Here is a 27,527-nt window from a genome sequence, read left to right on the forward strand (position 1 = left end):
AACTACTGTGTTACTTCGTACACCCAAAGTAAAAAGTAGCTTCCTCTGTTTCTGCTTCACTCTCACTCTCTCTCTCACATAGCCGTAGCCATAGCCGGAACCACTCTTCTCTCAGAAGCCAAAACGAAAAGTAGTCATAAGAAGAAAAACCATAACTCAATATTCACATTCACCTATTGCTTCTCTTCCAAGCCTAATCTCTCTCTCTCTCTATATATATATAACCCTTTTATCTATTTCATGCTGATTTTTGTTCCGCCATTGAAAGTTGAAGACTTTAAGCTTGGTTTCTTCAATGGCGAGGCGAAAGACCGCTATTCCTCTCTTTCTGCTTTGTTCTCTTCACATTCACTTTATTCTGATTCTCAACGTGCATGCCATTTTGGACCCAATTGATTTCTTAGCTCTTCAATCCATTCGGAAGAGTCTCCAAGACATGCCAGGTTCAACCTTTTTCTCCGATTGGGACTTCACTTCCGATCCCTGCAACTTCTCCGGCGTCTTCTGTGATTCGGACAGGGTTGTTTCTCTTAACCTTGGCGACCCCAGAGCCGGCTCGCCCGGTCTTACCGGTCGGATAGACCGGGCGATTGGGAAACTCTCTTCGCTCGCCGAGTTTACTGTCGTTCCCGGGAGAATCTACGGTAGATTGCCGGAGTCAATTTCCGACTTGAAGAACTTGAGGTTTCTTGGAATCAGCCGGAATTTCATCTCCGGCGAGATTCCGTCAGGGTTGGGTGGTCTCCGGCTGTTAAGGACCGTTGATCTCAGCTTTAACCAGCTCGCCGGAGTAATTCCTCCGGCGATCGGATCTTTGCCGGAGCTTACTAATCTCATGCTATGCCACAACAAGCTAACCGGTTCGATTCCCCGGTTCGAGTCAAAAACCCTATCCCGGGTTGATTTGAAGCACAATGCTCTATCAGGTTCGCTTGGACCAAACCATTTTCCTCCTTCTATGCTGTATTTGTCACTGGCGTGGAACCAGTTGACCGGTCCGGTGGACCAGCTTCTGAACCGGTTGGAACAGCTCAATTACCTTGACCTGAGCCTGAACCGGTTCACGGGGCCAATTCCCGGAAGTATCTTCTCATTCCCTTTAACGAACCTACAATTGGAGAGGAACCAGTTCTCTGGTCCGGTTAGGCCATTGGATCAGGTAAGTTTGCAATAGCTTCTCGTAGTTAAAGAATAGCTTATAAATTATAATGTTAAGTTCTTTGAAACAATTTGCATAGAAAAAGATTGTATATTTCCTTAAATTCAGTAGTAATATTATTTGTATCGTGCAATGTATACGAATAAATTGGAATGATAGTTAACTTAATTGGTAAAAAAAATGTAAAAAACTAGGTATGACTCTGAAATTCAGTTATAGAAGTAGTGAATTTACATCATATATACTATTTAATTATTCAACACATTTACTGAAACTTACAATTATTTGTACTTCAATTCTCAAATGTAAAATTTGTTTAAAAAAATGTGATAAACTATGTATGATGGTGAATTTTGTTTCAAATATTCCAAAGATATCGATGTTTTACTGGTTTTTGCTGTTGATTTTAATTAATATATATTATATATATTTTATAATTGAGATCAAACAACTAAAATAATTAGAACGTGAGTATCCTAGAATACCTGAAATGTTTCCTACATTATTAATCATTCATTATATTCACTGAGAACTTAATTATTTGTTATGTTATGAATATTTAATATATTCTTAAATCAATGTATTTGCCTCAGGTATCAATTGCAACGGTTGATCTAAGCTACAACCGATTTTATGGTCAAATATCGCCGATGCTCGCATCGGTTCAGAACCTATACTTGAACAATAACCGGTTCACAGGGCGAGTTCCTGCTAGCTTCGTGAACCGGTTATTGGACTCGAGCATTCAGATACTGTATTTGCAGCATAACTACCTGACTGGAATTGAGATTAGTCCAACGGCGGTGATTCCTCTAAGGAGTTCACTGTGTCTTCAGTATAACTGCATGGTCCCTCCCGTAGAGACTCCATGTCCCTTGAGGGCTGGGAAAGAGAAGACAAGGCCTATTGCTCAGTGTAACCAACTGAAAGGATGAACAAGAATGAAGTTCATGAATTAAATCAAATCCATCCTCATCAAGATTTGGAGCAATCTTGCAATGAAAATCTCTCATATAGGTTTTTGTTTTCCTTTTTTGTTTCATAATAATTATTAATTTTAATCTTTTGTTTCTAATGTTCATTTTTTTTTCTCTTATTATTCTTGCTTTTTGATTCATTATTATTTAATTTTGTGGTAGTTATGGGGAATATATAGGATGAATAAGATTAAGATGGCTGTGAATAGTTAGAAAAGTGTAGCTATTTTGCTGGAGTATATATATATATATATATCTTATGATGCTATTAATGTAATATGATGCATTAGGCAGAACAAAGCAACATTATTATGTTAGTGCTTAACCTTTTTTGCTTCTTTTTTTTTATCTTGATCTATGTAGTTAGTTTGAAACCTAATATGCTATGTAAAACTATTTCCTTTCTGTTATTTTGTTTAGTCTAGGTAGTTGACCCAAGTAATAATAGTCTAAGGTTTGCTTGATGATTATATGTCCTGCCAATACTTATTAATGGTTAGATTATAGGTTTAATTACTCCGTTGGTCTCTATAGTTTCGTGGAATTTTAATTAGGTCTTTGTACTTTTTTTCCTTTCAACTGCCTTCTTGCACTAATTTTTTTTTTTAATTGGGTCGCTACACTTTTTTTTCCTTTTATTTGAGTCCTTACACCAAATTTTTTTTTAGTTAGGTCCTTATAAAAATTACTGCTAAGAGGGACCTAATTGAAAAAAAAAAATTAGTGCAAGGACCCAATTAAAAGAAAAAAAAGTATAGGGATCTAATTGAAAATTTTGCGAAACTATAGGACCAACAAAGTAATTAAACTTTGTCTATAATATTTTGAAAAAGTCTTTAAAATATCTTAATATTTAATTTGTTTTGATGTTTTCTTTAATATTTTTAATAAATTCTAAAAATACTCCTATTATTAACTTTTTAACAGTTAAAACTGTTAAGTCAACCTTTTTTCTCTTTTCAATTTAGATCTAATTTGGGAAAACAATTTAATTAAACTACTTTTAAAAAAATAACTTAAGCAATAAATGACTATATTAAAAGTAACTTATAAATAAGTTATTTTGCGTTTGGGTTTTTAGTTTAAAGTGCTTATTTTATAAAAATGTAATAAAAAGTAGTAGTATTATGAGAAAAGTCATTTATTTTAACTTCTTTATAAGTTCCTAATAGCTTCTTAAAAAGCTCCAATTTAATTTTAAAAATTGTACCAAATATTAATACTACTATTTTTTATAAGTTAAAAACTCAAAAAAATTACTTTTAAAACTTCTCAAACAGCGACACTGCCTCCCCTTCTCAACCACACGAGAGCAGAGCACGAAGCAGAGATGGAGGTAAAAACGATGAGGGGTATTTTTGAAAGAAAAAATTAAAACAAATTAAATGGTAAAAATATTTTAAAAATTTTTTTTAAACATTAGAAATTAAAATAGATTTTATCCAATATTTTTTGTTGTTCTCCAATATTTATGTGGATATCTAGTATCATTGTTATAATGCTTAATCTTCTTTTCTCACATTAATCTCGGCTATTTGACTATAATATGGCAGTAACATTTGTTTCTTATTTAACACATTTTTTATTTCCAATTCTAAGGAACTATTAGCAATAATTTTGGGTACGAAAATATTTAGCAATAAAAAAAATATTAGTAAAAAATTGTTAAAATTTATTATTTTTGTCTTTATTTAATGTATTTTATAATAAATAAATATTAAATAAAATAAATTTTTTTTTTCTTTCTAGTATTATCGTATGCGATAAAAGGGGACGCCCTTTTCCATACATGAATGCTTGTTGGGTCATGCATGATAGAAGCCCCAGGGTGATCCATAGTGAATAGGAATAATTTGTTAGTATCAATGCAAAAATATGCATAACCACTTATCTTTTTATTTATAATAATGTATAGAATTTACAAACTAAAAAAATAATGATTATGCATATTTTTGTAGCATTAAGTTTTGGGCTAAAAAATTTAGATATGAAAATTATATGAATGATATATCTTAACATGATAATTTCTGGTATTTTTTAAAATTGTAGGAGGTACACAAGTTGGACCATCCGATTTGTATTTAAAAAATTAAAAAAATTTGGAGTACATAAATTGGACCGTCCGATTTCTGTACTTCAAATTTTTTTAATTTTTCTTAACACAAATCAGACCGTCTGATTTGTGTACTTTTCACAAATCGGACGGGTCCGATTTCTGTACTTCTAACAAATCGGACGGTCTAATTTCTACTTTTTTTTTAATTAAACGGTTTCACATTTGAGAATAACACTCTAACATATCACATTTAAAAAAAAAAAACATTACCATTCCAATATCAAAAACAAAAAAGTGTAAGTTTTGCTTACTTTTATAGAAGAATAGTTTAACAAATGATTGCAATTTTTTCATCTTTCTTTCCTTGTTGGTGGTTGCTAGCTAGAATTTACCGTTCGTTTCTCAGCTTTTTTAACATTTGTTGTAGCTTTTAATAAGCACGAGGTGCAACACATTTCAATGGAAAATGATGCAACTAACACACTTCACTCATTAGGACATGTCTCTTTTTTTCTTTCTACTTCTATGTGTGGCTAAAATAGAACATCTATAGAAAAAAAATCAATTGTGGTAAAAGAGAAATGTGATTAGGTATATAAGGTTGGATGACATTTATTGCTTTTGCATATGAGGCACATGGAATGGAAGATGAAAAGGAAAGTAGTGGGGATAGAGAGAGATAAATAGATATTAGGTAACAAAACCAAAGACCATTGCTTATGTATCTGACACATTTGTTTTGTCTTTGTCATCTCCAGTTGTTGCTGCTTTCTTAAAGTGCATTTCTAGATTACATTACACGGAGATCAATTTTATTTTGTTATGTGAAAATTTTGTATGATTTTATCATGGGCAGTTTTGTTGTTGTTAATACACAATTATTAATTAAAGACATGAGATTTAATGTAAAACAATCATATGAAATTAACATTTTTCATTTCTTTAATATGTATATATATGATGAGCCAAAAAAAAGGTTGAATCTAAAATTTTAATTATATAAATAGTAGGTTTTTTTCCTTTCCAAAATGTTGAAGTAGCACCTTTGGAATCCCTTTAGAAGAAACAATTCTCTAGCCATTAATTGTGAGAGTTTCTCCCTTTTTATTTAGCCAAGAATAAATAAATAAATAAATTATATTTATCTCTTATGGTTAGATAACTACCTAATCCTTTTATAAGGCTTATCAAAATCATGCTTGATGACAAAGAATATGATACTATCAATCATAAAGACAAATGCAAAATGATGAGAACTAAATAGTATAGATTCTCAAGACTTCCACCACCATAAGGTTAATAATATATACATACACATCTTGGAATGACTGATTTCTAAAATAGAAGCTTAAACATTTATCCAAAGGCAGAGAATATTTTGTAGCAACACATCAACTACCACAAAATATATCATTACTTTAATATGTAAAGTAAACATAAGTAATGCTATCTTGTCAAAATAAATTAACAGAATTTGCTATAGAAGACGATAGTATCTATTAAAATAAAGGTTTAATTACTCTATTGGTCCCTATAATTTCGTAAAATTTTCAATTAGGTCCCTATATTTTTTTTTTAATTGAGTCCCTACACTAATTTTTTTTTCAATTAAGTCTCTCTTAGTAGTAATTGGCTTAATTTTATAGGGACCCAACTAAAAAAAAGAATTAGTATAGGGACCTAAATAAAAGGGAAAAAAAAGTGTAGGGACCCAATTAAAAAAAAATTGGTACAAGGACTCAATTAAAAAGAAAAAAAGTATAGGAATTTAATTGAAAATTTCGTGAAACTATAGAGACCAACAGAATAATTAAACCTGAAGAAAAAGTCTAATTACCCAACATCTTTTCTAGCCAACATTTCAACAAATCCGTCAACTTTATAATAAAATGTTGAATAAGAAAATTTTAAAATTATAAAAAAAATCCAAAATTTAATTAAAAAAAATCCAATATTATAGAAAGGAATATCTAAAACTTAATAGAACGAGACATCTAAAATTATAAAAAAAAGAATATCTTAAATTTTTAAAATTTAAACATTCAAAATCTAAAGATATTATTTGTTTTCATTTACTTTTTAATATATATTTCCAAAAAAATATTTGAAACTTCTAAAATTTAAACATCTGAAACATAAGTATAAAAAACATTTGAAATAATGCATTCATTTTTAATAGTCTGTTTTTATTTATTTTTAATTGGACATTTCCAAAAAAATATCCAAAACTTTTAAAATTTAAATATCTGTAATCCAGGTATAATTAACATTCAAAATGATGTTTTTTTAATAATTTATTTTTGTTTATTTCTTATTATACATTTCCAGAAAAAAAAATCAAAATTTATAAAATTTAAACATCTAAAATTCAGATAAAAGTGATACTTTTTTTTATCCTAATTAAAAAAATACTCAATCTCAATTTTCAATCTCAATACTAGAAAGAATAGAAGGCACAAGTATCCTATCTCAAATTCTTTTCATACATAGGACCCAACCAAATGTTTACCCATTCTTTAGGTCATGGCCTAGGCCCAAATAAACAGAACCCGACAACCGAAAGAACCAAATGTTTACCCATCTGTTACATTAATTTTGGGGTTTTTGGATGAAATACATTTTGGACTTAAGCCACAAAAATAAAAAGCTTAAGGCATTACAGTGTTTAGGATATCCACTATACAAACAGGCCCAATATGCTAATTAACTCCTCTTTATGGTACAAGTGGAAGCTTAAACTCCCCAAAAAAACATTAGAACTTGGAACTGACCAAAAATATATTTCTTTTAATATATTACTCTTAGCCTTATCAAATTAAAAAATATTAAAAAAAATATTATTGTTTATCAATTTCCACTAAAAGAAAATGAGTCTTAGTCTGTTTTCAAGAGATGTACTATATTATTTTTTTAATTACTCACGGTATCTCTTAACCCAACAAGTTAAAAACTAATCTGTCACGAATTTAAGCTCTATTTAAGAGTTTGTTATTGACTAATAAATTACTATATGTATAAGACAATATTCAAACCTCAGACACTTGTTTAAGTGACGGATGAATAAATAGATTACTCAACCAACCTAAGTTTATTATTATTATTATTATTATTATTATTATTATTATTATTATTTATGACACTATATCTCTATTTCCAAAATTTTACTATTTTATTTACATCAAATCAAGAAAAATAGAGTATGCAAAAACTAATAAGTTAATATAAGAGTTTATATAATACATAATTCATAAAATAAATAACATAATAAAAAATGCGACACATGATAAATAAATAATGTCATGTTGGGCAATTAGGCTATTGTGGAAATAATAATCATGAACTGGCTGTAACTCTATATAGGGAGTGACGGTGGAATGAATGCATTTTGTTTTATATAGCTGGTAAATTCACATTTGATCACCATGCACTAATAAAGACTTCTTATATTTTGTGGGACATCTCTATTACTACTTCCATCTAGCTACAATTAATTCCTTTTATTGCAACCATCTATCTACATATAGTATATCATATGACAGTCAAAATAGTAATATTAATAGTAATAATAATTACATACATAAAACCAACTTGAGTTAGTTGAATAATCAATCTATTTGTTCATTTAAATAAGTGTTAGGTATTTAAATTTTATTTAATATATATAATAATTAATTAACTATCAACATCCTCTTAAATAAAATTTATATTTTTGACGAAAATCTTTAAATAAAATTAAAATTTGTGATAAATAAATCACTAACTACTTATTAAATTAAAAAATATCGTAGATAATAATAATAATAATAATAATAATAATAATAATAATAATAATAATAGACCATGAATATTGTCCTTGTTAACTTTAATAATATATTTTTTTAATTTAAACAAACATATGATGAAAAAGTTATGTGTGAAGTGGTATTATTAAAAATAAGAGTAATAATATTATTTTTTTATAATAATAGCAAATTTGAAATAAAACTGCAAAATTACGCCTTTTCTTAGTGTGAATTAGTTTTATATTTAATTATGTTTAAATAAGATTAAAAATAATATTTTTAACATCTAAATATTTGATTTTTATATCGATAGACATTCTATCACTCTTAAATTTTATTATAATTCTTACTTTAACACTTAAAGTATTTTCTTTTAATTTCTTTATCTCATTGTGATATAACTAGATCAAGTGTGTTCATATTATACACATTTTATTTTTAGATCTTCAAAAACCATCAAATATATCTCAATAAGTGACAATAAGATAGATTTTAGATTTTTAGTTTATATGTATTTGTAAAAGTTAAGTACTTTTTTTCGCTATTAAGGTCTGGGGTGAAAATCAAATTCGTCTCTGACTTTTTTTTGTTATTAAAATCATCATTAACGTTACAAAACGTTATAAAATCGTCTTTTTGTCCATAAATAATATTTTTTGGACAATTTTACCCTTAAACAAAAATAAAAAAATACCCCTCACCCCTCACCCTCACCCTCACCATCATCTTTATCAAAATGATTTACAACAGAAAAAAAAAAAAATCAAAGCACAAAATTTAGCATCAAGAAATTTTTTTGTAGTGAATCAGTAACAGGGTTATCAAATTAAATTTATCATCAAGGTCAAGCAGTGAGCAAACTCAACACACAAAATTCTGTTTTAATTCCTCAGAAGAAAGTGCAAACAACCAACAAGTATTCCAACTTTTTAACAAGAAATCAAAATTCACAAGTTTGTTAAACATTAAGCTATATAAGAAACCATCATCGTTATTATTTTCATAGATCAACCAAAATTAAAACATTTTTTTTTGTAAACATGAACCCTAGTAACATAAAACCTAACCTCTAGAACCCTCCTGCATCATTCAAATTCTAATCCTTTTTCTTCTCACCTACGTTTTTTATAGAAGACACAGATCACAGCAGCAGCTACAACAACAGTAGAACCAACTACCACCATAGGCCATTGAATATTCAAACCCTTCACCCCTTTCCCATCTCTAGCTATAACCCCATTTCCATTCACTCCACCATTCACAGTATCAACCTTCTGATTCAGTTCTCTGATCACATTCTTAGCCACCCCTGCTTTTTCCTTCAACTGAGCAACAAACAATTCCAAGCTCTTTTCTCTCTCCTCAGACGTCTTCAGTTCCTCCTGCAAGCTCAGTTTCTGCTTAACCCACTCCTCCATATCTGAGTTCTTTTTTCTCCAGGGCCCTAATTTTCTTTTCCAAATTCCTAATTTTCTCTTCACTCTCAGATTTGTCCTTCTTTAGGAATTCAACTTCTCGCTCCAACAATTCCACCTTGGATTCCATCTCCGATAGCAGCATTTTGAGCTCAGCAGCCTCAGTCATCGTCTCCTCGGCGGCGCTCATATCCGATATGGAGTCATGTTGGAGCCTCGCCAACTTTGTCTCAAGCTCCGCCGCCCTTGCGGCGATCGCGACTGCTCCAACTCCTTCTCCATCGCACCAACTTTGTCGTAGCTGTGGTTGAGGATAGGAACAGATCGAGAGAAAGGGAGTGGTCGTGGTGGAGATGAGGAAGGGTTGAGGTTGGTGATAGAGAGGAAGAAGATAGAGAAGGAGGCGGGGACGAAGACGGTAGGGTGATAGAAAGGGAGAGAAGAAGAATTGGGGGTTGGGGAGGAGGTGGTTTTGAAGAGAATGGTAGAAAGAATGGGATGGGGAGGGAAGACAGTGAAGAAACACCGAGGTGGGGGTTTTGTTTTTATTTTTTTAATATTATTTTTATTAATTGTTAAGGGTAATTTAGTAAAAAAAAATAAAAAATGACGATTTAATAACGTTGAGGATGATTTTAATAACAAAAAAAGATCAGAGACGAATTTGATTTTCACCCTAAACCTTAGGGACGAAAAAAGTACTTAACCATATTTGTAATCTATTCGAATTTCGGTCGTTATATATAAAACGAGTATATGCATATATATCCAACAACAACAACAACAAAGCCTTGTCCTATTAGGTGGGGTCGGCTACATGAATTAAACGATGCTATTGAACTCTGTCATATATCATGTCTACAAAAAAACTGTTTACATGTAGATCTCGTTTGACCATTTCATGGATAGTCTTTTTAGGCCTTCCTCTGCCTTTCACCCCTTATCCATCTTCCATTTCATCCACCCTCCTGACTGAATGTTCTGTCGGTCTTCTTCTCACATGTCCAAACTATCTGAGACGCGATTCTACCATCTTTTCCACAATGGATGCTACTCCAATTCTCTCCCTTATATCTTCGTTCCTTATTTTATCCAATCGCATATGACCACTCATCTATCTCAACATCTTCATCTCTCCTTTATATGTGTATCTATCCAAACCAATAAAAATATTAGGTCTAATGTTATATGAAGCAAAAAAATATATTGAGATTTAAAAATATGTAAACTTTCAATAACTTTTTGCGAAATTTCTTAGCTGTGTTTTTTTTTTCTAATTATTTTTTATAGATTTTTTCTTATTATTTGTGAGTAAATTTTTTCCTTAAAAAAAATTAAATCCAAGCTTTTTTTTTTTGTCTTGAATCCGAGCATATTTTAAATAGTGTTAATTACCTCAATTTTATTTATCAACGCATCAAAAAATAGCTACAAGGACAAAAAGACAACCACATACACTACATTTTAATTTATTATGAACCATATAATTGATTCATTATTCAAAATTTTTTCCTCTTCCCGTTTTCTCTCTTCCTGCAAAACGGGGATATTTTTTTTTCCCATGAATTGAAAGCAAGCCATTGTTTATTTGTTTATACCCTTTTCTTGAAAAGTCTAAGGAAATTTTCTAATGCATATATAATTGTTTCTTTAGAAGAAAATCACACACATACACTTCCTTTAGTTGAAAATGACTCGATGAAAGATTGAGTGGAGTGCATGACATTTTAATATATACCTTTTTTTTTTGGTGTCTTCATGACATTTTAATGTATTGACTTCTGATTTTATATATATATATGAAACTTATTACATAAAACTAATCCACTTAGTCCCAAGGTGGCAAACAGATTTGTATGCCAAAAACACACCTAATAATAATAATAATAATAATACATGGTGGAGCTGAGCAAGAAGATTTATTTATACATGACAATCTAATAGTAATTAGGAGCATATTTGGCGAAGCAGAACAACCTTTTTTTTTCCTTCTCAAAAAATGTTTTAGAAAAATATATCCGTTGGAAGCCTAAGAAACTTTTGGAAATTTATTATAATTATATGCAGAAATTAAGCCATAAACTGATTATTTAATCATTGTTATGATTTTATTAAAATGATTCTAAAATATACACCACATATTAAATAATATAAATAATCATCTTTTATACCCAAGTAGTTTTTTTTTCCCTTTCATTCCATATGAATATAATCCAAACAAAACAAATTATGTTAAAGGAATTTCAGATAAATAGTATTGAATTAAAATTGATTTTCAAATAATTAATTACGGTTCAAATAATTTTAATCTTTCAACTTTTTAAACAAGTAATTATTCAATTTGGTCCTTCCACAGAATGTGACTAATTTAGTGACGAACAATTTTTATAATTAATTTTCATATTGATCATTAAATCGATTGCTAATTTTATTATTAGCGACAAATAATTTTATAACCTATTTTTTTTGTTAGTTGCTAAATCGGTCACTAATATAATCATTAGTGACTAATTTAGAGACTAACTCATTAATAACTAACTAAGCAACCATTAATTTTGAACTTAGTATTCATGTTAGTTGCTAAATCAATTAATAATTTTACCATTAAATTAGCGACGGTTTAGTGACAAAAATTTTCAAAAATTCCTAAAATCTAACTTTCGAATTTTATGTTAAATTCAATGACTGATTTAGTAACCAATTTCTTTTTGTGATAAAAAAATCTGATCCGTCACATAACAATCGATTTGGTTAGTCACTAAAATTGGTACCTATCCCAAAAAAAAAAAATTATTTATTTATTTATTTATTCAAAACGTGTATTATGATTTTGATGAGGGAAAGGCAATCCATAAACTTAAAGTATACGCAGAAGGGGGATATAAAACAAGATTGATGCATGTTTTGTGTGTGGGGAAGAATTAAGAAACCTTTTCCCCAAACCGTGTGGTGGTTTCAATTTCCTTTTCTCTCTTTTCCAAAAGTTAAATAAGTTCCTTGTATTTATGGATTTTGTGTGTATTCACAATGATGGACACAGTTTTGGAAGTTTATATTTTGCTACAAACACTGAACAAGATAAGTAGGTCCCAAATACCATTTTATCCATTGCAAGACAAGAAACCCTGTTCCATGATTTTGACACTAAATTGGGTAAAAATTATTAACAACCTATCTTTTGTTTAAATATTTCTGTCTTTTCTGCCACAATTGATATTATTGTTATCATTTTATCTTTTTACCTCTGTTCTTCATAACCAACTTGTCTTTGTGTTTTTTTTTTTCCATATATAGAGAAAGTTTAATGTAATGTACTGACAGCATAAAATGTTTTACACAATCGTACAATCACATCTATTATTTTAAATGACTATTTATTCTATTAATATAAAAAATAATTATTTTTATTAATAGATATTATATAATTAGATGTACGTGTAAAATTATTTTACAATATATTAAAATTAAATTCATATATATTAGGGCATATGTATAGAAAAGAAAGGAAAGCAACATGCACAGGAAATAAAGTTAAATATAGATGGGGTAAATCTTTGATCTGATAAGGACTAATCAATCATCCCTTAATTAGAAATGTTATGCTAAGTTCTAATGAAGGAATAATGTGTTTTTGTGTGTATGTGTGTGTAATTTTTAATTGTGATTAGCAAATGACGGGTTCTTTTTTTCTTTTTATTTTATACGTAATGGTATGTGTCATGTTTTTATTGGATTTGGTATTTTAAAGAATTAAGCTTCGAATGTAATTTTTAATTTTTTTATCAAATTAATAATAAAAATATAAGTATTTTTTTTAACATAATACATAATTAAATATATATATTATTATACTGACAGTATATCAAAATTAAATTAATATTTTTTTATGTTAATTCCTTTAGAAGAGTTGATTATATATCTAATTTTAGAGAGAGAGAAAAAATCAACCGAATCAAAATGTCCAATAAGATTAGATTGATTTTGTAAATAATAAACAAACAATTTTAGAAAAATAAATCCAAATATGCCAATCAAATATTTAGGTTACATTTAAAAGAAATATATTTTTAGGATATATTTAGTTGAGAGTAAAAATGAAATAAAATTTCTTCATGTAAATGAATGAACACAAATGTTTCTCACTCTACATCTTTTCCACACTTGGTGATCACCAATCTTGGTCTCCACATTATTAGCAATTATCATTTTTTTAAAAATCTAGAGACCAACAAAATAAGAGTGAATAATAATTGTGGCCATGCTTTGTATTTTTCATTGTTTGTTTTATATGACACATTAATTCCACTAGTCTTTTTCTTTGCCTTTGTCAGTCCATGCGTGTGTTCTTAACTTCTTATATGACTTTACATGTGTGAACACTTTCTGAGCCCTAGCCACGTTTTATTTTATGTATAGTGATGAGTACTAATTATATGATTATGATTTTTTTTATATTTAATTTTTCATTTCTCTTTTCTTTTCCTTTTGTTAATTATACTAGAAAGTTGATTGCTTTTATGGTAATGAAAACTGAAAAGAAGGAAAATTAAAAAAAGTTGGAATATGTATGTGTTTGAATTTTGTTGGCTCCCTTGGCTTCTATTGTTGTTTAATAATTGATAATTGATTGATTCTCCAAAAATCACTCTATTCATAAGTGAGATTACATTTCCTTAATTAATATAAGGACCCAAGTCATATGAGATGCCATAACTTTCTCACAGCATTGTTTATTACCAAATTTAGAGTTTCACTTAAAAATAAAAGAAAATAGCAAAATTACCCATATAAAATAATTATGGTGACAAAACTACTCTTCACCCAAAAAAAAAAAAATTACTCTATCCTCCAAACAAAAAAATATTCATATAACAAATTTATCGTAAAAACATTTTATCAAAATAAGATAATATTTTTTAGATAATGTTAAATCTTTTTCATAAATTTTTTTTTGTTTCAATAGATAATTTTAATATGAGTTCAATTACAAGCCAAATTTTTTAACCAATATTAATCAATTTTCTGAAATTATTTTTTTTATCCTAAATTCTAAATCCTAAATTTTAAACTATAAATTCTAAATCACAAATTCTAACCCTAAATTCTCTAAAAACTAAGAGTTAAAAAAAATAAATTTACAATAAAAAATTAATTAATATTAACATAAATTATATAATTAAGTAGGATTGCTTGCTGCTAGGGTATTTGGCATGGCATAGCCCCAATTGACCTATAATCATTCAAACTTCAAAGTCTATATACAAAGGAATATCATAAGTTAGGAAAATTTTGATTTTCCATTCTTAATTTTGTCCATAAGCTCATTAATAATCCCTTGGAAATTCACTTTACATTTCCTAGGTCTTACTTTGAAAAAATGTAACAATAGTACTAATTAATAACAATACAACCCAAAACAAGAGACCAAATTAATGAGAATTTATTGACCTCATGGCTTGCATCACAATTGACCTAACCTTATCTTGGAAGTAAAGACTAATTAAATACAACTATTTATCCCCGTCAAATAAATTAATGTCTTATTTATATATAAAAAAAAAGTTTAATGACACATTTTATAAAATAAAAACACAAGTATTATGTAATTTAATCTCTAAGAAAAACCTAAAACAGCCCTGACAATTATCTCGAAAGACAACGAGGTTCTTGACAAAAAAAAAACTCAACTCAGTCCCTGAAAGGACAATGAGGTCCCTGTGTCAAAAAAAGTCAATATTTTTTTTTTGCACAGGGGACTAATCAATCTCAAAAAAAATCAGGGGTCGAATTAGGTATTTTTTTTTTCTTGAGGACCTCGTTATCCTTTTAAAGTAATTATCAGGAGTCGGGTGGGTATTCACTCTTTATCTTTCAATATATACTTCTATAAATAGAAGGATATAACCATGGTGCTAAATAATAGATACCAATTAAATCAACCACATAAGAGTAAGATTTTCAGTTTTAATTTACTTAAAAAAAAAAAAAAGAAGAAGTGATCAAAAGTTTTTTTCATTATACAATTTTTTATTTTTTTAATATATATCATGCAACTATGTCTCAATGCAACTGTCAATTGCTCACATGAGAATCACACTTTTTTCTGAAACCATTTATAGCAAACGGTTTTGAGGTGAACGTTGAAAGCTGAAAGTAACTAGCCAACTTAGGTGTTCAAGGACTATGATTTAGATTTTGGAGTATATTAATATTAATATTATGTAGTATAATGCATATATTAATAAATTATTAATCATTAATTAATAGTATAAATTAAAAACGGGGGGCCACTAATGACACACACTCCTGAAGAGAAGAATCATGATGGTGGGAAGGCGCATAAAACAAGTTATGACCCGTCAAATATTAAATATATATATTTTTTATTAATATTATTAAATATATATATTTTTTATATATATAAGAAAGGTTGCCGACGACCAAACAAATGAGGGTTTTGTCCATAATAATAATCTTGTTGCAATAAAGAAAAGCCCCATTTGTTGACAATGACACCCCAAAGTGTCGTATTAGGGAATATTTTCAAAGACATAAACAGCTAATTTACTAAACATATTTCACAATAAGACACAAAGCAAAGCAAAATAATATGCATAAAGAAAGGGGTTGAAAATCAAGCCTCAAGGTCCAAACAAAACTCCTCATATCAAATTCTATTGAGAAATAAGTTTTTTTAACCTTACAAATACAAAGATTGCAAAATAGTAAACAAATTGTTAATGTAAGAATATGCCGACATTGATCACATAAGTAAATTTTTTTTTTCGTACTTGTTATTGATTCTCCAAAGTTAGTTTTTTCTATTTTTTTTTATTGACAAAATAAAGATTTTGATACGCATAAGAGGTTTTTTTTTCGTATATGGAAGTAAAAGTAGTGATATACCTTAACATTGTAATTTTTGGTGTTTTTTAAAAGTGTGAAAGATACACAAATCGGAGGGTTCGATTTATATATTTCAAATTTTTTAATTTTTTTAAACAGAAATCTCTTGGTCCGATTTATGTACTTCTCACAAATCAGACAGTCCAATTTTTGTTTATCTAATTAAACGGTTCTACACTTGAGAATAACACACATCAACCCACATTTTAAAAAAATACGGTTTCTACTCCAATATCAAAAACAAAATCTGCACATAAAACTAGACTGATATTTATAAAAAAGAGTAGATTTCGCTCTTAGATATTAGATTTCAACCATTCTAAATGTTTGCAATCGTCAAATCAGTCATAAATTTCGATTACTAAATATCTGCATAACAAGTCGTTTACATAAATAAAATCAATTAATTTTTACACCTAATATTTTTTCTAATTAAGAAAAGACTTTTTATTTACTTGCTATCTAATATCTAAATGAATATCAGTCTATTATTTTACATTGAGTGTATAAAATAATTTAAATCATATTGAGTTGTGATATCCATAAATTAAGATAAGCTTATATCATATATATGAATCTATATTTTTCTTTCAATTCTCAAATCAAAACAAACAAAAAAACAAAAACATCTTAATCTTAATTGAATACATTTTCTGTTATGTCAAGTGCTCAAAACAAATTAAAAAAAAAAAACAAGAATAAATTAAGAAAAAATAGTAGATAAGCATAGGAAGAAAGTCAATAAAAGACAAGGTTCATGTCTTTGTCCAAGCTTAGCTGTTCATGAATCCTACCACTCACTTAGTAGCCATTGAACACTTTAAAGCAATCCCAACAGGTTTTAATTTATTAATTGGACTTTTTTAGGGTTTGTGGGTTCCCAAAAGTAGCCCCCCCTAAGAATACATCCAAAATTCCCAACAACTATAAAAATGAGTTCCCCCCATCAAAACAATGACAAATTCTCATTTTTGTATGTTTTCCTAAGTGCCAAATACACCTATCCACATTAAGCAATGAGGTGTTGCCACGAATTAATTAAATTTGATGTTGAAAGATGGAGAAAAAATTTTCATCATTCAAAACTCTTGCCAATCATTCTTTTAGTAAAAGTTTCCCATGCTATTTTTTAAGTGAAACTATGTTCTACACATTTTATATAATTTGTATTGACTTATTTACATTTACAATAAGATTAAAGTTTGAATTTTTAAAGTGATTTTTTTTAATTAAATGTATTAGCTAAAAAAAGTATGCATATTTGTATTTATAAAATAATTAGAATTAAAAAAATCAATTCACAATATTTTAAAAAGAAAACACTAAATGATATAACCTTTTTTTTTAACAATATAGAAAATGCAAGGACCTAAATATGGTCCTCACTTTAGTGTGTACTCTATTTATTCTATATTATGCTTTGATTATTCCTTTGTAAAAAGATTATTAGTCACACACAACAAAAACCCTTTTCTTCTTCTTTTTTTTTTTTTTTTCTTTTATCCTTTTTTTCATATTGGACATTTGGTATCAACTTTTTGAGGCGAATCTTATGTTCAACCTATAACTAAGGTGCAAAGAGGGTGGGGGAAGGGAACACCAAAGAGAATAATTCCAATGCCCTCTTTCATCTTTTTAACCACTTGTGCAATAGTACAACACTGCTTTTTTATCTTGTAATACTACCACACTGTTCTTGTTGTTAACTTGTTGGTGATGATGATGATGATGAATGATGATAAGGATGCTAAAGATGACAAACTTAAGGCTTTGGAAGATTTGCCATAAAAATATAAATAGGGTTATCCTTGTTTTCTATCATTTATTTTATCAGTTTGACATTAGTTTTTGTTTTAGGATTTTAGGATTTAATTTTTAGAATTTAGAGTTTAATTTTATAATATTAATGTGAAAAGCATTCAATTGATCAGAATAAAAATACTAACTTACTTTCAAAACTTATAAAAATAAAAATTTCCAGCTGTTTTTTTTATATAAAAATTATCGTTGTGTTATTCTCGGTTCTGGAAAAGTGGTGTGTTTTAATTTAGTATGGAGGTAATAATAAATCGGAGAGTCTGATTTACATATTTAAAAAAAAAAAATTAATACTGAAACACATTGGAAAGTAGATTTTGTGTCACTTCACAAATTGGAGGATAGGTTTTGTATTTTAAAAATTAAAAAAAAAAAAAGTTAAACTTCATAATAGGGGATAGGGAATTTTTCACTTTTGTTATTTACTTTACTAGTCTAGTTTTGAGCCTTGTTTGCCCTTTATCATACTCTTGCCAATATTTTTACTTTTCATGTTGGCCATAAATAGCCACGGTTTGGTAACTGTCACCAAATAAAAGGAATAAATAAAGAAAGAAACAAAGATTTTTTGCTATAATAAAATTGGTCTAATTTTCCATTCATCCAAAAGCCTACAACAAAATACATTAATTTTCATCCACTAGAATGAGAGACCAATAAATCAAAGACATAAACAACTATTTTGTCTTGTCCCATTATCCATCATAATATCTTTGTATCTTCACCCTAAAACATTTAATCCAACTTTTTGGACAAACAAACAATGCAAGCTTAAACCATTTGATTTATGACATTTGTGTCACAAACTAGAAACAGCTTAATCTGAATTATGTAGCAGCTTGCAACAACATTGAAACAAGTACAAACATTAGATTCTAACCCCAATAGTAGAAATCTAAACTGAAATATGCAAACAAACAAAAAAAGAAAAGCATTTATATAACTCTAGTGGAGACATATGTATATAGATATATAATTATATATATAACATACACAAGTTCTATAACAGGATTTTGGGGTTCTGCTGCTCCAAATCAATTCAGTAATAAGTGCTACAAACAAAAGATATGTATTCACTTCTATCAAGTGATCATCACAGCCAAGCCCTGTTCTTCTATGTTCTGATCTCCCCTCCTGTTATTGAGGTTGAAAAGGTTAAAATGGGGCAAAGCTTGTAATCTTGTATATGGTGATTCAGCGAAACCCCGCAAACGACCCGAAACTATGGTACTTCGCGATTGCCTTCGGTAGGAAGATACCTGCAGTTTCGACCAAACTCCGGTATAACCGGTGCTACCCTACACGAGCCGCAGAACAGCCCCGAATTTAGCAGAACCAACCACCATAGATGTTATAACAGTGAGTAATGCTACACAATTATATATAACTACACACCACTACTATAAAGTAGGATACAAAAATAGTAGGAAATAAAAAATAGAAAAACTCAAAGTGAAAATGTCAGGCTTATAGTTATGTATGGCCTCCTGTAGAGCAAGGTTAAAAGTGGTGGTAGTATATTAACAGTTAGGATTAACGAAATTCTTCATCTCCTCCATTAGGCAATAGAAGTGATCATTGTTTGGTAAGAAGTAGAATCCAATTGTGGCCTCTTTTAGGTAAAGAAGTTTCACATTCTGGCCACTGTTCTTGAGGCCTTCAACATATTCCAATTGCCAATCTTGGAGAAGATCCAAACCCGCGACACAAACTAGGCTCTTAGGGAACTTTAGTCCTGCGATGCTCTTACCCCGGGGACCAAATGGGTTACAAGCCGGATGGTCTCTGTCTTCGCCTTCAGGAAGGAAGGCTCGCCAATACCAATCGCGGTCTTGCAACTTCACGAAGTACTTCCCATCAAGTTTCTTCTCTGACTCCGTCCTCTTCTCCCCACCGAACAACGGATGGAGAAGAATGTTACCTAGAATCTCGACATCTTCCTTGGCAGCCCTCACTGCCACATGATGAGCAATGTTACCGCCAGAACTATCCCCGGCCATGTACACATGAACCTTGGAATCCTTTCCACTTTGAAGCCATACCCTTGACTTGACCCACTTAAGTGCAGCCCAGCCATCTTCATATGCACACGGATACCTATGCTCCGGTGATCGCCGGTAATTCACAGACACCACAACAGCCTTACAATTGCTGACAAGGCGGCGACAGAAAGTGTCATAGATAGCACTATTAGCTGATGAATGAGAGAAGCTTCCACCATGGAAGAAGATTATGACGGGCACAACCTCGGTGGTGCTCAAGGGCTTCTCCAACTCTATCATGCCCCACCTAGCATCATTCTCCGGTGCCGGCTGATAAACCCGGTTGAAGAGACCAGTTTTCTTATCAACATGATCAAAAGAGAACACCCCATCAACAGGAATTGTATTGGCAGGTACCTTGCGATCGAGAAAATCGTCCAATTCTCGATTGAATGTTCCATCTGCACGCCTTAGTAGATTATAAGCCAGCTTGAAATTGGAGATAAGCACCCATGTATTGAGTGGAACAACCCTCTGTAAAATCAAGGCAGCACAAAAATTTGAAAGAGTGTTAGGTATGAACTTAATATTCCATTTCACTAAGTACTAATTCTAAGATGAACTCCAGTACTTCACAATGATCACTCTCTTAACACTCCCCCCCAAACAAAAGCAAGGGATTATCATCAAAAGAGGGTTGCAAATATCAAAATATCATAGCACTAAAGAAAAGGGGAGAGGGGGGGGGGGGGTAAAAGGAGGGTGCACCAGAATGATATTACTCACAAATCTTAAGGAAAAAACAAAAGTTTTCAACTTGGGGCAACAAATCAAAATCTCAATTTTTGCACTTACCAGAACAAGAAACAAGAGGCCTACATGGAAGAAATGGAAAGTACAAGAGAGAGAGAGAGGGAGAGAGAGAAAGAGAGAGAAAATCAAACACCCCATCCCCCAATAAAACAAAAAATCATCCTAATAGGAACTTCATCATCATTAACACCCCTATAGTTAGAAAATAAAATCCCCCTTTGCACCCAAAAACAAAAGAACAACATTTACTCTGCAACTCAGACATGTTATGTGCAATTGAAGCTAAAGATTGGAAATTTCCACCTCAAACACCAAAACCCATCACCAAAAACACCTCCAATCACTTAATCAGAACACAAAAACCCAAAGAAATGCACCACAACATAATGCCAGCCTCATTAAAAAAGAAATTTAAGAACAAAAATGTTTTAAAAAAAAAAGTCTATGTTTATGTTATTACCTTAGATTCATTAAGGTTGACTTCATTGCTGCCAGTCATGTCTTGTTTGTTCCTTCTTCTCTTTTTTTTTTTTTTCTCTCTCTCTGTCTTATCTCAATAGCCAAAGAGACTTTCAAAAAAACAAATCCAGAGAGAGAGAGAGAGAGAGAGGGCTAAGGAAAAAGCAACAGTGATGAATGATGATCTTCTCACAGTAATAAGTAACACGGACCCTTTATGAGAATGGTAACAAGAGATGATAAAAAGGGTTCCTTTGGTGATGGGGGTGGGGGTAGAAAGAGGAATCAGAGAAGTGCTTGGTGTGTGTGTATATATATGTATGTCTGTGTGTGTTTGTGTTAGAGAGAGAGGAAAAGGAACAAAGGAAGGGACAGAGTTTGTTGTGAGTGTGTGTGGAATGAAGGAAGAAGGTGGAGAGAGAGAGAGAGAGATGAGAGTTAGAGGGGTGAGTGAGAAGGAAGAGAAGGATAAAGAAGGGAGAGAGAGAGAGAGAGAGAGAGAGAGAGAGAGAGAGAGTCAAACGCAAAGAGAAACGACGGAGATGAACGGAGACGACAGAGGCGACAAAGCTGGCGGCCGAATTAAACTATTTATATGGGTCCCACCCTCCCTTTTTTTTTTGTTTTAATATTTTTATTCTTATATTTTTTTTTATTTAATAAAATTCATAGGACTACTCGTATCCGCAGGTATCTATTCGGGTACATTTTTGGTTTAATATGTGTTTATAATTTTAATATATTTTAATTAACTTTAACTTTTAAATCTAACTAAAATGGAATAGTTAGCTACGTCTTTTAAATGTGAAAACGGCTATTTATTATTATTTAATTAATTTAAATATTTATTTTTATGTATTAATTATTTAAAAAATTAAGAAAATTATTTGTTTTTTATTTTTTTTCTCTTTTAAAAACTAAATAAAAGTAATATTTAAAAGATACACAGTTGTATTGATCAACAATTTTAATTGGTTGAGAGAAGAATGTGTTAAAAAAAATTATAATCAGTTTTATTGTCTTGAAAAAAAAATCACTATTATTGATAATAAAGCACCTTCTCTATAAAAAGCAAAACAAAAGAAAATATTAACATTAATATTTGTATTTCAATTAAGTTATAATTATTTAATAGTTAACTAAGATGAAATCTATGAGTAAAGTATAGCAACCCGGATCCAATAACTTAGAATTTTTGGTGGGATGTTTGATAAGTTTTTGTTTTGTATGGTTGTTGGTGTGTGGAGAGAGAGAGAGAGAAGGAGAGAAATTTTGAATTGAAAAGACATGTGTGACGTAGGAGTGTTGCGTTTTGTGCGTTAGTGTGTGGCAGAAGCCTTTCTTTCTTGATGGCAATTCACAATCTCCGTTTTACTTCACAATGGAACTTCTCAATTTTTTAAATTATTTGATAAAATATAATTCAAAAGGTATAAGTAGACAATGAATTAAATAATGTGAATAATAGATATATTAGATGTTCATTTGATTAGGTGTACGGATAGTTATTCTACTATTAAGATTTAGGTGGATAATTTAGAGGTGCAGTGTGTTTTAATTTGATTGGTGATTATTCATGTTGTTCAAGAAAATTATTGGTTACTTAGCATAACCTAATATAATTTTATATTTTATATTTTTTAAATAAAATAAAATAATATATAAAAAATATTAAATAATAAAAACTCATACTTTATAAAATAATTTAAAAAAATTGAGAAAATTCACTCTCTTTTACATTCTGTGTTGTCCAAAACAGCTTTCTTTTATTCCATTTTTGGGATTACTCCTTTCCCATTCAAACGGGAAGGTAATTTTCTTATTTTAGTACTCCCCATTCATTTCTCATTAATTACTACTACCTTCTCCCAACTTCACCACTCTTAATTGCCCTTTTATTCTTTATTAATTGTTTCTTGGATTTTACTCCTATTTGTTAACATTTCATTTTAATATATATTTATTAACAATAATACTTAAAGAGACAAAACATTAAACAATTTATTACACTTATCTTATTTAATATTTAATTATTAAAAAATATATTAAATAAAATCAAAAATAATAAATAAATTTTAATCATTTTTTATTAATATTTTTTGTTCCCAAATATTTTTGTTAATCTAAATATATTTACCATGTACAAAATTATCAACTTATTTTTGTTGATGTGATAATGATTAGATGACTTTATCATAAAACTCTTTTATACTATAAATGGATGAAAATTAAATTTATTTATTAAATCAAAAAATTGAAATCTTTTATGATAAATATATTTCACAAAATTCTAAAAAATAAATTCTTATTATAAATATACATTTGTAAATTCTCACTTTGTAATTTTTGCAATTTTTTATATATTATATATTATAGAGATAATCATTTTAATTTTTATGTACACTAGCTCTAACATGTAATAATATTATAAAGATATAAAAGCTATTTTATAATAAAATTAAAAGTTAATTACTTTTGTGCCCATATCTAGCTAGATTTTAGTATAAGATTAGTTTTATATTAACGGGTGTATGAATAGTAAACTCTAGTAGATTCACTCGATGTTGTGTTATGATTATGATGAATCAAAATAAATTTAACACTTTACTTACTAAAAAAATTTAACAAATATACTACATCATCAAATTATTTTAGCTAGTAATTAAGTTTAATTAATAAAAAATTTTAATATATAATTTTCATCATTACTCTTATTAGATCTACATCATTAGATTATGTTTGTACGTTTAAATTATGATGAAGATAATTAGTCTATTACTATCAATAATATTTTTTTTTTTTGCACTCTTAATCTATTTACCAACACTTTTTTCTTATTTGTGTGTTTGCTAATATGTATTCCAAATATACTAGTTAAGAATTCCAAAGAAAAATAAGTTTTACTAAGAATGATTAAAAAAATACCTTTCATATTTTTTTACACTAAATATATAAAAAAAAAATCAAAATTTGGTCAACCTTTCATGATGAGAACACAAACACAAATAAAGAAAAATTAAACTCAACAAAGGCAAAGCAACAATAACCGCTCTACACAAATTAAGAATAAAAAATATTATTCGTATTAAAATAATTACAAATATATTTATATTTTAATATATATTTTATATTAATAATTAATTTTAATAAATTATTAGTGTATACCTAACATAATCGATTAATCGATTAAGAATAACATGTTTCTTAATCCTAAGCTCAGTTCTTGAAGGTGAAGTTACCAGTCCCTTTAATTAAGGAACAATCAGGTACTACAAATCACACAACCAAACCTATTCAAACCAAAGATGAAAAATAAAAAATAAAAAACTTTTTAAATGGAATTGATCACAATTGTCATACTCTAATGTATAATAGAAAATAAAGGAACGGATATTTTTAAATATTGGAAAGTATGCGTGAATTGGAATATATTTTATAAGTAAACTTGGAATGTTGACCAATAGTAGGGTTTTTTAAGTAAAATCCAAAAGTAATCAAAGTAACAAAGTTTTAATTTCTAGCCGCTAAAATACTTCTTTTATCCTAAAATATTATGATTATGAAAGTGTGGTATACATAAAAAAGTCATTATATCTAGATGCAAATAAATTGAGTTTTGAATGTAACAAAATTCTAAAATAACATATTTTTAGAATAAATTATATGCAACTTTAGGTTAAATAATATGAAAAGACTTTTACGTACTTAACTAATGTTAATGTATTTTAAAATAATTAAACTTGTAACATGGGTAACCGGAGATTATTGGATTGAATTAGTTGGGTTGGCCCAATCGTCTGAAGAAGGAAGGCTTTGAGCAGGTTTGCGATCCAGGGCCTCCGTCCGACTTGTGTGTGAGAGAATGGGAGGTGGTACCTGCAAGAACACTCCGATGTCTAAGTCAGCAAAGGAGTAAAACAGGTCTAGAGAGTATTGGGCTTAGTGATACCTAAGGAGTGTCAGTGTATTTATAGTGATGAACCTATAACCACCGTTGGAGTAGTTCCACCATTTAAGGAGGAATAACCGCCCATTTATCTTAGGGAAGTTGGGATATGGCTCCTAGAAGTGGGTGGAGAGATTTTAGGGTCAGTTACTCATTTGAGTGAGTGCTTATCTGCCAGCTAATTTCCGTTCCCGACTTCTTTAGAGCAAGTCGTGGCAAGAACCGACTTTGCAGGACAAAGGTCGGCGTTAGGGTGAGGCTCAATCCTTTGGATTGGGCCTTTCGTTTGAACCTGGGCCTTAGCGTTGGGTCAGGGTATGAACAGTGCCCCTACTCGAGCCCAATTTCTTTCAAGACTTGGGTTCGAGTATTCTACTCGAGATCGTAGCCGACCTGTAGAGGAACCGATGTGATCGTTTGGAACCGACGTGACTTTTCGTGACTTTTGAATTTTCACAGTCGCGTCTAATCAAACGTCGCGTCCGTTAGAGGTTTGTGTATCTATACGTAGGGATTAATTACCTTGGTAACGGTGCACCCATTAATGACCGCTTCTACTTTTACCATTATGCCCCTAACGTGTTTATAAATACTTTTCCTCTCTTTCGTTGTTTCGTTTCTGCAAATTTTCAAACTTTTTCTCCTCTGTTAGGAAGAAATTCTTACTTGGAGGAATTCATCTTTCTCTGCCCCTACCTTTTTTCAGGCGAAGGTTAGTTTTTCTCTCTTCTCTTTTTATAAAGTGCTTCTATTTGCATGCTTTTATTTTAGAGAGAGGAGTTGGCTTGTAGGCTTCTATTTGACTCCAGGCCCCTTAGAAACCCTGTTTTTTATTCTTTTTCTTTTTTCCCTTTGTAGGTTTCACTAATCCTTTTTAGGAAAAAATGTCTTCTATAGAAATTCTTACTCAGTACCTTCTGTTGATACCGATTTTATCATCAACCTTCGCACTCATCATAAGCTCTGTACCTCTGATGAGAATGAGCTAAAGTATGAACTGCTTGCCCCGGGTCCGGAAGACCGGGTTTGTTTCGGGAGGGCTTCTGAGGCAACCCCTCATTTTTTCTATATGTATGAGAGTATGATCACTCGCCTGGGCGTTTTTCTCCCTTTTTCTGATTTTGAGATTGCTGTTTTACGTCATTGTCGTGTTGCTCCTACCCAGCTTCACCCTAATTCCTGGGGTTTTCTGAAAATTTACCAGTTTGTCAGCCATGCTTTAGACTTTCCAACTGCTTTAAGGATTTTCTTTTTCCTTTTCCACATAACCAAGCCCTTTAGTGGGCAAAATAACAAGCAGCAGTGGGTGTCTTTCCGAGCTATACAAGGTCAGAGAGTTTCACCCTTTTCGATGAATCCTTTCATGACTTCAAAAATTATTTTTTCAAAGTTCAAGCCGTAGAGGGTCACCACCCCTTTTTCCTGGATGAGAATCTTTCCCCTCGCTTCCCTCTGTATTGGTTAGAGGCCTCCCCCTGTGAGAAATATAGTTTGGAATATTTGGATGAGGTGGAGGCGGCCGCTGTGGGGTTCCTCCGAGAAGTATGGGGGAGGGCCCCCTATCCGGATACCAAAAAATTTCTCCAGAGGTCGCCGACCTTTGTCCAGACACAACTAGGTAGCCTTTTATTTAGCCTTATTTCCGACTTATTTTTACTGACTTGTTTTTCCGATTTTAACTACCTCATTTGTTTTTTACAGAGATGGCGAAGAAGAATTCCAGAGAGTCTTACCAGCGAGTTCAGGAGACCAAGGCGAGGTCCCGCGCCAGGGTCGGCGGCGCTAGGGCGGCTGGTTCTTCCCTTCCTTCCCCTCCCCTCTCTTCTCGCAATTTGGGGACCCCTACCCAACCCATTGTCATTTCTTCCTCAGCCTCTTCTCTGCCGTCTCCTCCTCCCCGATCCTCCCCTGAGCCAGAAAAGAAGAAGCGCAAGACTTTAGAGTCTAGCTCTTCTTTTGAGGGTGATGCCAAGGTGGATGCGCCTCAATTCATTTGGAAATACATCTATCCTCATACCCGTATAGGTATGGACGATGTTTCCGTTCGGAACCACCTTATTATTCTGGCTCAGGAGAGTATCAGGGCGGTAGGGGTGTGCACGAAGCTCCTTGATATTTTTGAGAAGACTCCTCTTAGCTCTCTGGGTTTATCCTCTAGAGTTGAAGAGTTGGAGGGGAGGCTTCTCTTATATCAGGAGCAGGAGAGGGGGTTGA

General features: G+C 30.5%; 2 protein-coding genes and 1 pseudogene across 2 annotated transcripts; 1 reads left to right on the top strand and 2 right to left on the bottom strand.

The window, feature by feature from the left end:
* Positions 1–2,474, top strand: LOC107626099 (uncharacterized). Its single transcript, XM_016328881.2, has 2 exons — positions 1–1,159; positions 1,753–2,474. The coding sequence occupies exons 1-2, from the start codon at positions 296–298 to the stop codon at positions 2,092–2,094; spliced, it is 1,206 nt and encodes a 401-aa protein (XP_016184367.2). The 5' UTR covers positions 1–295; the 3' UTR covers positions 2,095–2,474.
* A 6,479-nt stretch (positions 2,475–8,953) lies between these two features.
* LOC148575403 (uncharacterized) lies at positions 8,954–10,503 on the bottom strand (annotated as a pseudogene).
* Positions 10,504–19,035: 8,532 nt separating this feature from the next.
* LOC107626100 (gibberellin receptor GID1B) lies at positions 19,036–21,933 on the bottom strand. Its single transcript, XM_016328882.3, has 2 exons — positions 21,369–21,933; positions 19,036–20,629 (listed from the first exon to the last, which is right to left on the bottom strand). The coding sequence occupies exons 1-2, from the start codon at positions 21,405–21,407 to the stop codon at positions 19,634–19,636; spliced, it is 1,035 nt and encodes a 344-aa protein (XP_016184368.1). The 5' UTR covers positions 21,408–21,933; the 3' UTR covers positions 19,036–19,633.
* Between the last annotated feature and the right edge of the window lie 5,594 nt (positions 21,934–27,527).

Source organism: Arachis ipaensis, chromosome B2 (assembly GCF_059453495.1).
Source record: "Arachis ipaensis isolate K30076 ecotype BB chromosome B2, ASM5945349v1, whole genome shotgun sequence".
NCBI lineage: Eukaryota > Viridiplantae > Streptophyta > Magnoliopsida > Fabales > Fabaceae > Arachis > Arachis ipaensis.

Bases quoted from the DNA above. Each gene is read 5' to 3' on its own strand.
- LOC107626099 (XM_016328881.2), top strand. From the start codon at position 296: ATGGCGAGGCGAAAGACCGCTATTCCTCTCTTTCTGCTTTGTTCTCTT. The intron at 1,160-1,752 runs GTAAGTTTGCAA...TATTTGCCTCAG, and splicing joins CGGTTAGGCCATTGGATCAG to GTATCAATTGCAACGGTTGA.
- LOC107626100 (XM_016328882.3), bottom strand. From the start codon at position 21,407: ATGACTGGCAGCAATGAAGTCAACCTTAATGAATCTAAG. The intron at 20,630-21,368 runs GTAATAACATAA...TTGATTTTACAG, and splicing joins TCAACCTTAATGAATCTAAG to AGGGTTGTTCCACTCAATAC.